At 32.8% G+C, this 17297-nt stretch overlaps 1 protein-coding gene across 1 annotated transcript; it reads left to right on the forward strand.

Moving 5' to 3' along the window:
- Positions 1-737: 737 nt before the first annotated feature.
- On the forward strand, positions 738-13123 carry Gat (sodium- and chloride-dependent GABA transporter). Its single transcript, XM_077442303.1, has 13 exons — positions 738-1007; positions 9422-9668; positions 9741-10009; positions 10092-10193; positions 10276-10459; positions 10546-10736; positions 10808-10988; positions 11064-11188; positions 11261-11505; positions 11583-11786; positions 12375-12542; positions 12620-12747; positions 12825-13123. Exons 2-12 carry the CDS (start codon positions 9565-9567, stop codon positions 12710-12712), a joined length of 1866 nt encoding a protein of 621 aa, XP_077298429.1. The 5' UTR covers positions 738-1007; positions 9422-9564; the 3' UTR covers positions 12713-12747; positions 12825-13123.
- Positions 13124-17297: the final 4174 nt, after the last annotated feature.

Below are 17297 nucleotides of genomic sequence, written 5' to 3' on the forward strand. Positions count from 1 at the left end.
TATTTCTATTATTAGTTTGGGAGATAATTTAATTCAAAAACTAAAAAAAGGACACCTATGTATAAGGGGAGATACCATTTCCGATCAACTTAAAAATTTGAAAAAAATTTACGTCATGTCGATAAGAATTTCAGTAACCAATACTAAGCTTCAGTTCGATAGAACTAACGGTGTTCAAAAAATCCCCAAAATACACACAACACACATTTTTTCTAGATCATGAAAACGTGATCAGTGATCGATTCTGAGTTTAAATCAGTCAAAATTCAAATTTTCACATGATCACAAAACTTCATCTATTGTTACTACGTACATAGATAAAGTAAAAAAGACGTCCAATCTTAAATGGACTATCATTAAGCCTGCGAGCATTATACATAATAGCTTCGTAGATAAAGCAGTGAAACATTATGATGGAAAGTCAGACCACGCATACAAAAGTCAACATTAATATTAATATATTCCGTTGAATATGTATTCAAACGAACCCTGTATGATAGACATACAATTTTCCAAGACGTTGCATAAGACGAAGGGGAGTGGGACGGATGAGGAGAGCGCTTTTCCGAGGAAAGCGGTGATGCGCGTGTGGCGCCACTTCCTGCATCCGGAGCTGCGCCCCTCTACAGATGTGGGTTGGGGGCAATCAGGCCAGGATGCCCCCACCAGACGATGGGGGCCCCGTGGGGGGCGACTCCTCTGGACCCCTACGCGGCCATGCCGACTCTCGCAAATTTAGTCTGAGCCGCGGTCTCGCCAACGGAGGCTGCTCACCACCCAACCACCCACCCATCCACATTACAGTGTGTATTGTATTTACACATCTCGACCGGTTGCATACTATTCGCATCTGGAACAAATATGAAAGCTGCTGGATAAATCGAGTGGTCTTTTTATTGTCGTTGTTTTTTGTTGTAAACAAAGTGACACGAAGATCGCGAAGTTTCCTATACTATACGCCTGAGTGATTAAACTGTACAAGGAAAAATTCATTGAAGACAAAAGTAGTAAGTGACTCCTTCTATGTACTAAATAAGGATGAATGTTTGTTCGTCTGTTATTTAAGTCTATAGTTTTCAATTTAAAGTTATCAAATCAGGTACTATCCCATAATACTTCCATAACTAATATAGATCTTAACTATAAATTTTTGTAATGTTCCAATTCTACTTTTACCAATTTGAGAAACTTTAGATAATTCAGCCAATGTACACTAAACAACTTTTGTTTATCTGCTACCCAAATCAACAGTTTTCAATTTAAAATCATCGAATTTGGTTTTGTTTCCAATTTTTACCCATCTGTGCAATATAAGGCAATCGGCCGATGTATATACAATATAAAGCCTTTTTTTTCCTCGATGAAAATCTACAGTTTCGAATTTTTAAACCATCAAATTTGCTACGATCCCATTATACTCTAGCTTAGTAGATTTTTTTCATTCCAACTTACTAGTTGTTTTCAACTTTCACCAATTTGAGCAATGTCAGGTAAATTCGGCCAATGTACAATATGAAGCTTATACATAGTTGTTCGCTTATGTTGTCAGATAATTCGGCCAATGTATAATATAAAGCCTTTATTTTTTTTTGTATTTAAATCTACAGTTATGAATTTTTAAACCGTCAAATTTGCTACGATTCCACTATACTCTAACTTACTAAATCTCTGTAGTTTAGTTTTCTAAATTTTTTTCAACTTTCAACAATCTGAACAAAGACAGATAATTCGGCCAATGTACAATAGTTCGCTATGCAAATCTACAGTTTTCAATTTTAAATCTTCAAATTTAGTATCATTCCATAATACTCTAGCTTAGATCGTAGACACAATATTTTCCGTTTTCTTCTTTTTTTTCAACTTTTAAATATCCGAGTATTTCGGCCAATGTATAATATTAAGCCTTGGCTTTTCTTCTATGCAAATCTACAGTTATGAATTTTTAAACCATCAAATTTGCTACGATCCCATTATACTCTAGCTTAGTAGATTTTTTTCATTCCAACTTACTAGTTGTTTTCAACTTTCACCAATCTGAGCAATGTCAGATAATTCGGCCAATATACAATATGAAGCTTATACATAGTTGTTCGCTTATGTTGTCAGATAATTCGGCCAATGTATAATATAAAGCCTTTATTTTTTTTTTGTATGCAAATCTACAGTTATGAATTTTTAAACCGTCAAATTTGCTACGATTCCATTATACTCTAACTTACTAAATCTCTGTAGTTTAGTTTTCTAAATTTTTTTCAAATTTCACCAATCTGAACAAAGACAGATAATTCGGCCAATGTACAATAGTTCGCTATGCAAATCTACAGTTTTCAATTTTAAATCTTCAAATTTAGTATCATTCCATAATACTCTAGCTTAGATCGTAGACACAATATTTTCCGTTTTCTTTTTTTTTTTCAACTTTTAAATATCCGAGTATTTCGGCCAATGTATAATATTAAGCCTTGGCTTTTCCTCTATGCAAATCTACAGTCATGAATTTTTAAACCATCAAATTTGCTACGATTCCATTATACTCTAGCTTAGATCATAAAGACTTCAAAAGTTTATGTTGTTCAGTTTTCTACTTTTCTTTCACTTTCAACAATTTGAGCAATGTCAGATAATTTGGCCAATGTATAATATAAAGGCTTTATTTTTCCTCTGTGCAAATCTACAGTTATGAACTTTTAAACCATCAAATTTGTTACGATTTCATTATACTCTAACTTAGATCATAAAGACTTCAAAAGTTTATGTTGTTCAGTTTTCTACTTTTCTTTCAAATTTCAACAATTTGAGAAATGTCAGATAATTTGGCAAATGTACAATATAAAGCTCATGGTGGTCCACTATGCAAATCTACATTTTTCAAATGAAAACTATCAAATTTATTATCATTCCATCACACTCTAGCTTACATAGATCGTAGACACAAAATTTTCCGAAGCTCTGTTTACTTATTTTTTTCCAATTTATACAAATCCGAGTATCATCATATAATTTGGCCAATGTATAATATTAAGCCGTTGTTTTTCCTATATGCAAATCTACAATTATGAATATTTAAACCATCAAATTTGCTACGATTCCATTATACTCTAATTTAGATCGTAGACTTTTCTATAGTTAATTCTTACTATTACCCATCTGATAATTCAGCCAATGTATATACAATATAAAGCTATTGTTTGCCGACTATGCAAATCTACAGTTTTCAATCTAAAACAATTTAATCTTCCATGTACTCTAACTTAAATCTGAGACCACAAAATGTTACGTTTTCTACTTTTTTTACAACTTTTATTTGCATCTAAGCAACGCCAGGTAAACCAATGTGTAATATTAAGTTTTTGTTTACCCGCTGTACAAATCTACAATTGTGGCTTAAATCTATCAAATTTGGCAATCAAACTTAGATCGTAGTCTGAACAGTTAAGACAGTTAAGAGTAAAAATTCCTAAGCAACGCCTAGCGATTTAACTAGTTACATTTATATATGTGAATACTTGTAATGCTTATTCGACTGAAAATACCAGACCTTTCCATGTCAAACATTTGTAGTGTTTGACGTGTAGTGAAATCTTATTTGGAAAGGCCAAATAATTTACATACATTAAATGTGAATGGATAATAGTTTTGATGGATAGGCTAGAATTTTTATATCAACTACATATAATACCTATTAACATATAATCGAAATAATTAATTAATAAATTACTTAATATAATCGATTCAATTGTGTATGAAAGAGGCTTAGGTTTACAAAGCTTATATAAATTAATCCATTGTCAAAATTTCGAAAGTTTATAAAGAACAATCTACTTATTCATAATAACCAAATTTGATAGGAAATCGATTAATTGAACATTCACGAATAAATCTGTTTATTTTTACATATTTTAATGTCGACTAATTTACTTTATAATTGGATGGTTTTCTTTTAAGACGCTCTGTATAATATTTTCTTTCGAGTTGCTGTTAAGTAAGCGCGTAAAACTTTTTCAATCAACTAAATCTTTTAAGTTACATATCTTCTTGTTCAGTTCCTTTAAAAAATTATATATAAGAGTATTCATAAACGCATATTTTATGTCGATAAACTTATCACATTTACAATATACTAATTGAAAGACATAGTTCATAGGTAATATTTCATACAATATGGACGAGTCCATAGTTGTAGGCAAGAATATATATTATATTATACTATTTCTGTGATTATTATTTTAAATTCTATAAATTTTATTTCACATTCCACAAAAATTGGGTTGTCAAATTAATATACGTGTAAGTTTGATCCATTTAAATGAAAATAGATAGGACTGATATTGATCAAAAGTTAATTTATACGATATTAATTTGAATTACAATGCTCTCTTTTTCATTGACAGTATTTGATGTCAACTTATCCAAACTTTTCAGGGTACATGTTAGCCAAACTCATTATATTCCAACGTTCGTATTTCTTAATTGATCGTTTCAAACTACATATCTAGGTCGTATTCCTTGTACATACAATCTTAATAAACAAATTGCTCTTATTATCCATTTTTAAAATCTAGTATTGCTTCTACCCATACGCTTCAAACTTATAGGACTTAATAATTGATAAAATATGATATTGTATTCATTTTGATATTGATCTTCTTTTGTTAGTTATTAAAATGTTAATAGTTCTATGTATGTATTAGCAAACCAAAGTGGAAAATCTTTATATACATAAGTATCTTAGTCTTTTGCAGAAATGAGAATTATGTACATAAATACATACATATATAATATTACGTTGTATAAGAGCTCAACTTAAATAATTTCACTTGATATAAGCTAGTATATATGTAAAGCCTAAAGCTAACAAATAAAGATAAAGATTTGATATGCAGACAGCTTCAATCATTACATGTGCAAATAAGAACACGCGAATAGATTTTTTTTAATCACTCTCACTATCTTGATATAAATTTATATTATTGTTCTAAAGCAAATACTTCAAACTGTAAACTCTTATTTTTTTCCAATTGGTTTTATATGATACTAGTGTTTTTACAAGTTTTCGCTCGGTATTTGTAATAAAATCCGCTTAAACATAGCTAATCTGGAATCCGGATCCAGAACTGAAGCATGAAACCGGATCCGGAACTAAAAAGCAATATCAATATCGATACAAAGTCATTTTCGAAATTATATATTAGATGACATCGTCCAAATTCAGCTTTAAAAAATTCATATCTCTGTTAAAAAGTTACTGATCAATAGTGTCAATTGATTTCATATCTAAATAAATCAGTATAATATGTAGATAGATAAAAAAAATGCTTGATCAACTGACACCTGCTATTTCGATGTTACAATCCAGAGTTGAACTCACCTCCTGTCTATATTGGATAATGGTTTGGATAATTTTGTGAGTCACAAAGGACTATATATTGACTTACACAGTGACATGTAGACTGTCATGCAAATAATACTAAGTGATCTAAGTTTCAATTGACTTTCTACTTTTTGACAAACGAAGTACCTGTCATAGTCAATTCAGGGATTCAATTGCTGGATAGAATTGTTATATTTCTTCAGTGATAGAAAATGAGAGTTTTAACTACTTTACTTTGATGTTCTGAGCTGACTTCTTCCTCCCCTTCCTCCTACATTTCATGACTGGCAACCTTTAAAGGTTCAGATTAGCTTGTGCAAGTAAGAGGTTCAACCAATACAAGTATGTATGATCAACCGTTTCATAGTTTTGAAACTACTCTTATTCTACAATAATTTTGTATTGAGATAATTCATCTCAAACAGTCAAAGATGACTACTTTTACTTGGTGCCCCGACTCGAAGTCGAAATCGATATTCAATTTTTTTCATATATGTACATATTCTGGCGCGGTTTTGTCGCCGAGTGCTTTTTGCTAGGGTGGTTTTGTCGGCGCACGGTTGCCTGGGCGGTATGTCGGGGCGGTTACGTCGGGGAGCTTTTGTACCGAGCACTTTTGACAGGACACCACTTAGCTTATATGTAGTTCCCATAATACGATGTCGATTTTTAAAACGAATTATGAATGTAAAGTACTACTTTTTTGCTGGGAATGGAGATTGAATCGATCTAAAAATAATTCAAAGTTACTCTATATCTCAATAATTCATAGTCAAAATATAAAAAAAATACTGTTATGTATGTATGATTTCAATATATTCCAAATCTTACAATCATTTGATAAACTGTTAAATTAAATTTTATTCGCCTTTTTTAGTGCGAATCGTGGTATAAAACACGCCATAGAGAGATAAAAACATTGTACAATTGTGCAGATGCCACACTTTATTCTCTTCTCTTGTAGCACGTACCAATTTGATGGTTTCGTCGACTGTTGTAAGTAGCATCAGCACTTCAACCAGATTTCTGTTAACTTGGATTTGGTTTATCTAAAATATGATTTGATTTATCTAAAATATGATTTGATTTATCTAAAATATGATTTGATTTATCTAAAATATGATTTGATTTATCTAAAATATGATTTATCTAAAATCTGTTTTATCTAAATAGATCTTTTTGAGGGGTTGTTTAATTTGAGATATAAAACCTTTGCCCACGGCAACTTTTACGCTACTTTTTTAGCGAATTTGTAAATCGAGTTTTCATCCATAAATATATATTGTAAGTTTTTTCCGCATGACCAAACATGTATGTCAATTGACACCCGAAGTATTTTTTTGATGAGTGAGTGAGTCACACCATTCTCGCTAGTGGCATTTTACGCATGACATTTATGGCGGTCATCCGCGGGCAAAATTTTAAATGTGTTCTAATATTGCATTTGTATTTTATATATTGATTTATTTGTTTCATTATTTTATTTTATTTTTACTTCCATATTTATTATTGTACCCTTTGTTGCTTAGCCATAATAACGACTTGGATTCATTATATAATATCAATATTTCAAAATTGTAAAAACACCAAAAAAATAAAATAAAACAACATGTGTAATTTCTGAAATCTTAAACCAATGTTTTCCAAAGTGTACGGCGGTGACTGACGAAGAATGACTTCTTTGATCAATATGATCATGTATATATTCCTGAAAAAAGTACCACTCAATAATATAACCTCTTCTTCTTCTTCTTCTTATTCTGCTGATTAGATATTGTTAAGGAACTTGAAAATTGACGCAAACTAGACTTGGCATTGTATCGGCTCATGAAGTCGGCAAGACCGATTGTGATGAAAATGAAGAATCAAAGTGGAAGAAAGTAGCTGAAGCTTCAGGAGCTATCCTTCACCTTTGGGGAGAGGTGTGTGTCACGTGAGCCACCTTTTGTGGCAGCGTGTGATCCAGGTCGGTGTTATGGGTGGTCACACAGGCGACAGGAAGTGGGGAGCGATATGCGTGGTGATTGCCAATTGCCGGTCCATCACCGTCATGATGATGCTACCATCCTGCCACACTGATTTACGAGGCGACCGAACTTGCGGATCACATTGCCAACTTCTGCCCGCTCGCTCCCGGATATATGTATACTCATATATGTACACACCTCTCGTCCTCGACATCCTCGACGAGTGATTCAAACGCCAAAGCACCACCGTCAATCTTCCATGTGCTACCCGTTGTGTCGATCGGATCGTTGGTTGTCATTGTCCTTTGGTATTTATAAGAGTTGTGACACTGTTTTGTGACGCTTGATTCTGATTACTGCCCAAAAGTGGAATTGTGAAGTATCTAAGTTTTCCAAGACCGTGGTGTATTCATCGGTCATTGTCATCTATTAGGATACACAATGTCTCTCTGTGCTTTGTGATCACAACACGTGTGCTACACAACAATTGTTAATTTCAATTTCATATCAGTGGCAAATACTTGAAGTGAGATAAAGTTTGGAAAGGGTTTTCGGATAGTTGCGGTCTTCTATGCATAACGGTTGTAATGCAGGTTTTTTCAGTGCTCATTTTTTTTCTTTTTCCGTGTGTGCTGGCTCCTTTCAATATGTTTACTTTTTATATCACTGATCTGAGTAACCCACGAGTGGTATTCCCAAGTCATATATCCTTCTTCTTCCAACGAGCTTTCATACAATAATCTTGCTTCCTTTATTTATTTCATTTATAATGTTTAAATAAGTTCATACTTTTCCTTTTATGAACTGCATTTTTACTATAAACTTGAGGCTAAGTAGCTATTTTTTACTAACCTCTTCTTACTTTTTTCTAATTTTTCATTTCTATTTGTAGATAACCTACATACATCTGTTTGGAAAATTTTGTTCTTAAACTTGATTTTTATTTTCAACTATTCATATCCTATATTAAAATACTACTCACTATAGCTTTATAATCCCGTCTCCTGTGGCTGCAGCTGCTCTAGCCAATGTCATGTCAATTCAATTCCATCTTCTTCTTGGTTTTTCAATTGGACTTCTTCTAACAATACTTTTGAATATGATCTTCTGGGGTCTACGTGACGAGACAGAATTTTAAATTACAGAAAACACAAATATCGGAAGGCAAAGATCGAAAATCGAAAGATCTTAAGTCGAAAGATCAAAAAAAATGGTGCATGGTAAACGGTACATACTCACTTAATTTGCGCGAGCAGGATACAACAGGAACAAAAGGAACATGCTTTTCCTCCCGTATTCTGCGCGCGCACATTAATACGGGAGGAAAAGCCTGTTCCTCTTGTTCGTGTTGTATCCTGTTCGCCCAAATTAAGTGAGTATATACCGTTTACCATGCACTTTTACTTAAGATCTTTCGATTTTCGATCTTTGCCTTCCGATATTTGCGTTTTCTGTAATTTAGCATTCTGTCTCGTCACGGATACCGGATCTTCTGATATCCTCAGCACATGTCCTCACCAGTTCAATTATTTTTTTTAATCAATATATTCAATGATTAAGCACGTATTTCTCTATATATCTTTATATCTCCTAATGTAGTTCAACACATATTCGAATAGTTATCAGATGAATATTCTTCACAAAACATATTTTAATATAAAAATAAGTATATGTAGCAGGTATGTATGTATTTAAATTACATATTGAAGTTCTGGATACCTTGACATTGGTTTCATTTGTATAGAGATGCATTGTCTTCTCGGCAGTTTGAACTATAATATGGGCAAAAATTGTGCTACACTTTATGCAACATACATAAGGTTATACACAGAGAGGGATAAATGTGGGGGCAATAATAGCTACAGGTCTTGTCTATGGCCGGAAGTGAGCACCTCTCTGAGCACTTCCGTTAGCCCGAATTATCCACCGGCGTTTCCTGCACAGGAAACGACCACCGTTTTACTTACGTCTTACCCTGGAAACTTTTCAGTTTTCAATCACCAGCAAAAATGCTACATTCTATGCAGCGAGTTGGCTCAAAATGATACCCACTGTTTTTGATGTAGAATTTTTATCTTTCCAGACTAGTTTCCTCGATGCATCAAAGCAAGAAGCACCGACAGCAATTGTAATGCACCGGAGGGGCATTTTATCTTAATCTGCCTTCGAGGAGCTAGCAGACTTCGGACGAAGATTCCCCAGGAAAGTACTAGAGACAGGTAGGCCATGGCGCAGGAGGGGGCCAGCAAAGACGGATTAGCCAGCACAAGGCTGGACATCAAATGCGACTCTGAAGATATCGAGCTCACTTCAGCATTAGGAAAACCACAGTAAGCTTACCACCTACCATAATATTCTTCTCCTATCTTTGAAATTACATGATTGTGTTTCTCGTCTAATAGTGATCATACGGATCATCATGACCCAGAGAGAGGGTCCTGGGGCAGCAAGCTCGACTTCATATTGTCAGTGGTGGGTTTAGCCATCGGATTGGGTAACGTGTGGCGTTTCCCCTACCTCTGCTATAAAAATGGCGGTGGTGCTTTTCTCATACCCTACTTCCTCACACTGTTCCTCGCCGGTATACCCATGTTCTTCATGGAGCTGGCCATGGGACAAATGTTGACCATCGGCGGCTTGGGCGTCTTCAAAATTTCACCCATATTCAAAGGTAATCTATTGCAATAACTACGACAATTCAATTAAAACAAGCTAAACAGTGCAATATTTTATTATTTAATATTGCATTTCAGGAATTGGATATGCGGCTGCTGTGATGTCCTGTTGGATGAATGTATATTATATCGTCATATTAGCGTGGGCTATTTTCTATTTCTTCATGTCGTTGAGAGCAGGTATATTTAACAGGACTTTGAATTGGAGTATATGTATGTACGTCTCAAATTTTCACATAATTTATACACACTTTCATTTTAGATGTTCCATGGAGAAGTTGCGACAACTACTGGAACACTGCCACGTGCGTCAATCCCTACGATCGTAGATTGCTACCGTGCTTCGATTCCATGACCATAAATAGGACTATAAATCGAGTGTGTACTATCAATGCCAAAAACGTATCTTCGGTTTTGCTCTCGGATCCTGTCAAGGAGTTCTGGGAGTGAGATTTACTTTTTTATTAACAACCATCGTAAACCACCACATATTTGCTTGTTATTTATTTCGTTGCTTATGTGTGTTTACTAGACGACGTGCGCTCATGATCTCCGGAGGCATCGAACAAGTTGGATCACTCAGATGGGAATTGGCTGGAACTTTGCTGTTCGTATGGATCATCTGCTACTTCTGCATATGGAAAGGAGTAAGATGGACAGGAAAAGTCGTGTACTTCACAGCTCTCTTCCCATACTTTTTGCTAACAATTTTACTCATCAGAGGTAGGTCGACTTTTAACAAAAGAAACTTTCTCAATGTAGCATTTGACATGAACATTCCATCAAATCCATAGGAATAACCTTGCCTGGAGCTATGGAAGGTATTAAATTCTACGTAATGCCTAACTTATCAAAGCTGGGTGAATCTGAAGTGTGGATCGACGCTGTTACACAAATCTTCTTCTCATATGGACTCGGTTTAGGAACATTAGTTGCTCTTGGAAGCTACAATAAGTTCAACAACAATGTTTATAAGTATGCTTCCAGAACTTTCATAGTAATATTCATAGTCGAAAAATACTTCTTTATTTAATATATTGGTACTTTCAGGGATGCATTGATAGTTTGTACTGTAAATTCGAGTACGAGCATGTTCGCTGGATTCGTAATATTCTCCGTGGTCGGATTCATGGCTCACGAGCAGCAAAGACCGGTAGCTGAAGTAGCAGCTTCAGGTAAACAGAAGCTCCACAAAAGTCTCCTTCCTTCTGGCAAATTGATATTAAAAACATAATCGTTGTACTTAGGTCCTGGGCTGGCGTTCTTGGCGTATCCTTCGGCAGTGCTACAACTACCTGGTTCAGCTCTATGGTCCTGTCTGTTCTTCTTCATGCTGCTACTCATAGGTTTAGATTCTCAATTTTGCACCATGGAAGGTTTCGTCACGGCCATCATCGACGAATGGCCTGGATTGCTACGAAAACGCAAAGAAATATTCATAGCCATAACTTGCGCGTTGTCTTACATAGTAGGCTTGTCTTGCATATCTCAGGTAATGTCATAGTCCTCATCGAGCACAATTTTCGTTTAGCTCTACACTGTTTTGATATACAATTTTCAATTATTTAGGGTGGTATGTACGTATTCCAAATCCTCGACTCATACGCAGTGTCCGGTTTCTGTCTTCTGTTCCTCATTTTCTTCGAGTGCGTCTCCGTATCCTGGGCATTTGGCGTTGGTCGCTTCTACGATGGCATCAAAGAAATGATCGGATATTACCCAATCGGATGGTGGAAGTTCTGCTGGGTCATTGCTACCCCGTGTATATGTGTGGTGAGTGAATTTTCAATATCTATAGGTGTATAAAAGTGTTTCATATGTAACTTCCAGTAGTTCCTGCATAACTGTAGGGCCCATAATTTTTCCTTCGAACTTCGTGATCCTTTTTTTTGCCCAGTATAATAATTTATATTTTACCATGATGCCATTATAAGTTGCTCCAAAGCGACACCTATGGTATTAAACTTGTACATCTATAAATTGATAGGTCATAATTTTGAAATCATATTTAAATAGTGATGACAAATAGTAGGCAGGATGGTTTTACCAATTTAGTGAGGAACTGTTACAACAATTAAATCAGATAAATTGGAAAAAATCAACTTTGTTACAAATATCTAGCAGCACTGCAGAAATACTCAAAATGAATTAACTTTTCGGTGATTAGCATGAACACAACCATCTTACATCCACTGCGCTACCATTTTATCTTTTATATGTCTGTATATTCCCTGAAATGCTTCTTATTTACATATGTGTATATACCTCTTTCGATCGTCATACTAATTGTACATCTTTTACAAAAAAATTGGTCTTTAGCCTTAGCAATTTTGAATTTTTTTTAATGTGTGATTTTTCCAGGGCGTATTCTTCTTCAACATTGTCCAATGGACACCGATTAAATATTTGGGTTACTCTTATCCTTGGTGGGCGCATGTCTTCGGTTGGATGTCAGCACTTTCATCCATGTTGTGCATTCCTGGGTATATGATGTACCTGTGGTACGTCACTCCTGGAACTAGGGAAGAAGTAAGATACAACTTTAAACATATATATTTTTTGAGCTTGCATTTATGCTTTTCACTAACAATGGTATATAATTTTAGAAAATAAGAAAGATTGTACGCATTGAAGAGGATATTCCAGCTCTGCGCCGGAAAATGCAGGCGGAGGCTGCTCAAAGGAAAAATGCCGTCTAGAAAAAGCTGATTTTCAAATACGTTCAATTGAATAGGTAAATTGGAAGCATTTTGTTTTAATTTTTACATATTTTTTTTAACCATGTTTGATGGTGATTTTTGTCAATTTCAGCTGTAGTATGAAAAGACTGTTCACAGGAACAAAGTGTCTGCAGTCATTCAAACACACTTCTTAAAAACAAATTCTAAAATTGTGTTAAATCACTAACGCATCATCAATTGAAAAAAAAACAACGCCTATTTGAGAAACAGTTAATTTTACAATAAAAATATTTGCACGCATATTCACTTGCCGGAATGATCAAACTTAAATTTTGTGAACATTTTGTTGTTATATTTAAGAATTTATAATAATTAAATTGACTTTGAATGTTGTAAAATCATATTAGGCTTATAATGCATAGAACGTTTAAATAAAAAGAAAATCTTCATTATTCATAAATATTTAATTTTAATAGCGTATTATATAAAAATTATTATTTTACCGACTGCCACTAGATATATATAATATATATATATATATGAAATAAATCACATATAAACCGTAGTTATTTGAAATTAAATTAATAATACATCAAAATTCGTAAACATTTCATATCATCGATTGATATTACTCAGAGCTTTGGACAAAAAAGACTAATAAATTCATACAAATATCGGGATCAAATATATAAATGTTTGTATTTCAAACAAAAAATTCAATCTTTTATCATTTTAATATATTTTATAATGAGAATATTTCAAGCAAACATTAATAATAATAATATTTATCTACATATATTACTATTGTGACTTTCTAAAATACTCAATACATAAAACATTTATAAATGTCATAGGAAATTCTTAGGAAAATGTATTTAGCTGTGTTAATGAACAATGTTTATCAGTGTAAGGCCGTTTTCATACGAGAATTAGGAATTATATTACTCGTGTGAAAACAGGCTAAATTTGAATTGAATATTGACATCATAAATTTTGTGTCATTGTGAGAGAATCGAAAAGATTTTCCACTTTGTATTACTGAACTTGTGCTATGTGTCTTCCATTTTATTCGGTATTTTTATAAAATTAATCAATTAAAACATTAAAATTAATAAATAGACGGATGAATAGTTAATGTGTACGAATGTATGTGTATTTAAAATGTGCTTCCATACGTAAGGGAAAAAATAACAATATTATTATTATTATTATTTTATATATATATATATATATATATATATATATATATATATATATATATATATATATATATATATATATATATATATATATATATATATATATATATATATATATATATATATATATGTTTTTATTTATTACAATTATTATCAGTATGTATTATCAAGTGTTAAGTTATATTTAGAAGTAAGCTTATTTTGAGATGTATAGTATTATCAAATTATAGTTATAAATATTAGTTTATTTATATGCAAAACATGATTATTATAACTGTTCCAAGTTGTGTACTCGTATATATATAATAATATATTATATATGTATCCATATCAAGATATCATATCGTTTATACGAATGTTCAATATTTATGTACTTTTTTTTAGATTTTTTTGTTTGTTTTATTATAATAAGCACATATAGGTTTAAAAAATGCGACTTTTCCTTGTTTTCACATTTGAAATCTACTTTTCTTTCATATAAATATATATTAAAATGATACGTGATTGATTTTTAGTGTGCAATTATATACAAAATTAATAATGTTTAAGATTTTATAATTAAATTTATAAAGCGAATATACATATTTATACAATAGGATTAAAAAATCTGTTAATAATGATTTTTATTTAGTCAAAAAAAATATTTAAATAATTTATTATAATTATCATGCATTCCCATTTCTTTACTATTGTTTCATTGCATCGTTACATCTTACCTAAGATGATCTCATTATATCACAAAAAGACATTCTGACAACACTGTATTTCCCCGTTACTGTTTTTTATTAGACTTCCAAAATAGGAATTGATGGCGGCCTATATATTACAAGGAAAGACTAATAAAAGTTACAATAAATAAAAAATTAATAAAAGATGTTGGTGTATTAATGTTATATACCTAGCTTCAAGCCTAGTTAATTTTTAGAAGGCATTAATTGTGAATTCATGTAATTTTTAAGTCTTCCACTTATTTTAGCTAGTCTTACAAATCTGTTATTAACATTCACATTCGTTGTGTTAGTGCTGAATTTTTGCTATTTATTAGCATAAATGTACAAGTAATATATAATTATTCAATTAAATTATTGTTCTATGTGTATTTTTTATTTTTTTTTTATTCCTAGATTCACTCAAATTTACCCAATCCTCCATTGAAATTATATTTTGTAATCAGAAATATGCAATGTTATAAGGAAAAATATATTCAATATTTTCACTAAATTTGCCTAGTTGAATTCTTATCAGATACTTATCAGAAACGAAACTATAAAACAATCCATGTGTCGTTACCGGTATGTTAAATAAAATTTAAATTCTTTTACGCGTTATTTAAATAAGATTATTACAGCATGGTACACGGTTATTATAGTCTAGAATAGTGAAATCGACTCTAAAAATATAAATTTAATACTTGCTCACTCAATTCATGGTACAAAAAAAAAGATAACGTATTTCATAACCGCAAACGACATTTTGTTTACCAATCATATATATTTATTACATTAAATATGCGACTTTAAGTAGCGTGGTAATGCCATGACAGTCATTAAAGCAAAAGCTGGAAAAAACACATTTTTAAAATTGTAACAAAACATTTTGTTGATATTTCATTCACACAGTTGCATTTTCAATCACTCAAAAGTTCACGAGGGACTAAATTATTCATAAATTAAAAAAATTATGTATGTGAGTAGGAACCTCAAATTTCAAAGGTTGTGCTTCTGTTCACTTCCAATTGAAAACATTAGATGAATTTTCGTTCAATCTTTAAAATCAAATTAATTAACTATTGCATGTTAATCTCGAAATTGGTTTTGTGTGTAATTTAATTTAAAATAACATTAAAAATTAGGTGGATTTTCTTCTGATATCTGCATAAACCAGATTCGAATTCTACGAAAGTACCATTGCATTTTTGATACGGAGTATCCACACCATCCAAATATCAGTTTCTGTCTTAATGTATGAAATGCGATAATTGGATTATTGCGGTCACATTGCGGTGTTCACAAAGACAATTTTTGCCATTAAAATCGCGAATACGCAATATTTGGCACTTAAGTTCTCTTTAGTATGATGGACTTTTCGGTTGCCAGATGTTCCGTTATAGAGATTTTAGTGACTTTGTGACCAGTGCTTTGTGACCAGTAATCATCGAACCATGAACTTCATACTATGAAGGGTTACCTAGTTCCTAACTTTGTTTTAATTTGTTAATGGATTAAGGCGAACAAATAAAACAAATAACAGATAAATAATTCTTTTCGTCGGTTAAACAATTAATTTTTCATTGTGAATAAGAACTAGAAAAACGGTAATTCGATATATTTGTTGCATGACGGTCCTCGAGCGGTTACACACCTCATTGTAATTTCTGTATATATACAGCTTTCTATATGTATACAGCTACCACGAAATCTGTCTGGTACAGCTATATATAGCATATAAGCCATAATTGCCTGTTGTTCGAATTCCTGTGGAATTAGTGTTTGTACCTAAAGGCTGAAGGTTAACTGATTCAGTCAGATGGGGACGCAATCCAGAAACAACGTGTGAACTTAGCTTCTCTTTTGGCGCTTCTCTCTCGTGTCAAAAAATTAACAAATATTAATAATTAATAAAAAATATTTTTAGGTGACACACCCCTAGGCCCTAGCGACGCCATTGCTATATGTATTGAGCAGTGGCGTGCCGTGAAATTCTTTGTCTTTTTATCGCACAGCTTTACTTAATGTGCGCGAGCAGGATTCAAGGGGAAACGTCTGTTCCTCTTATATCCTGCTCGCGCACATTAAGTAAGGCTGTACGGCAAAAAGAGAGAGAATTTCATCGCACGCCACTGGTATTGAGAAATTCAACTGCATAATAGAACATTTGAACACACCCTTTTTTTAATAATCAAGTTACACTAGTAATATTTTAATTACAAATTAAAGAATGTTTTCGTACAACATAAAAATAAATCTATATACGAGTATATAATGAATGTCTGTCTGTCTTAGTGTCTTGAATAGGCTCTTAAACCACTGAACCGATTACGATGGAACTTTCAGGATTTGTTGTATGCATATCCGGGAAGATTACTGTGAAAAAGATAGCCCAAAAACGGGAATGAGTGTCATTGCAATGCAATAATTTCAAATGTGTTCGCTGGCTGCGTTTTTCCGACAAATGGGAACGGAAACGAGAACGGGAACGGGAATTGCATGCGTTATTGTGGCATTGCAACGCATGCTGGGCTCAGCTAGTTGGTAATAAAAATCAAAAATCTGCAACATTATATACCCAAGTGCTACAAACGATTGCAAACCAAGTGGGCGCATGCTCATTTCATACTTTTGTCCCGGCTTTTACCATTTAAACTTGCCAGAAAGATCCAACTCAATTTTAAGAATTGCCAATCA

This window comes from Arctopsyche grandis, chromosome 12, assembly GCF_051622035.1.
Source record: "Arctopsyche grandis isolate Sample6627 chromosome 12, ASM5162203v2, whole genome shotgun sequence".
Classification (NCBI taxonomy): domain Eukaryota; kingdom Metazoa; phylum Arthropoda; class Insecta; order Trichoptera; family Hydropsychidae; genus Arctopsyche; species Arctopsyche grandis.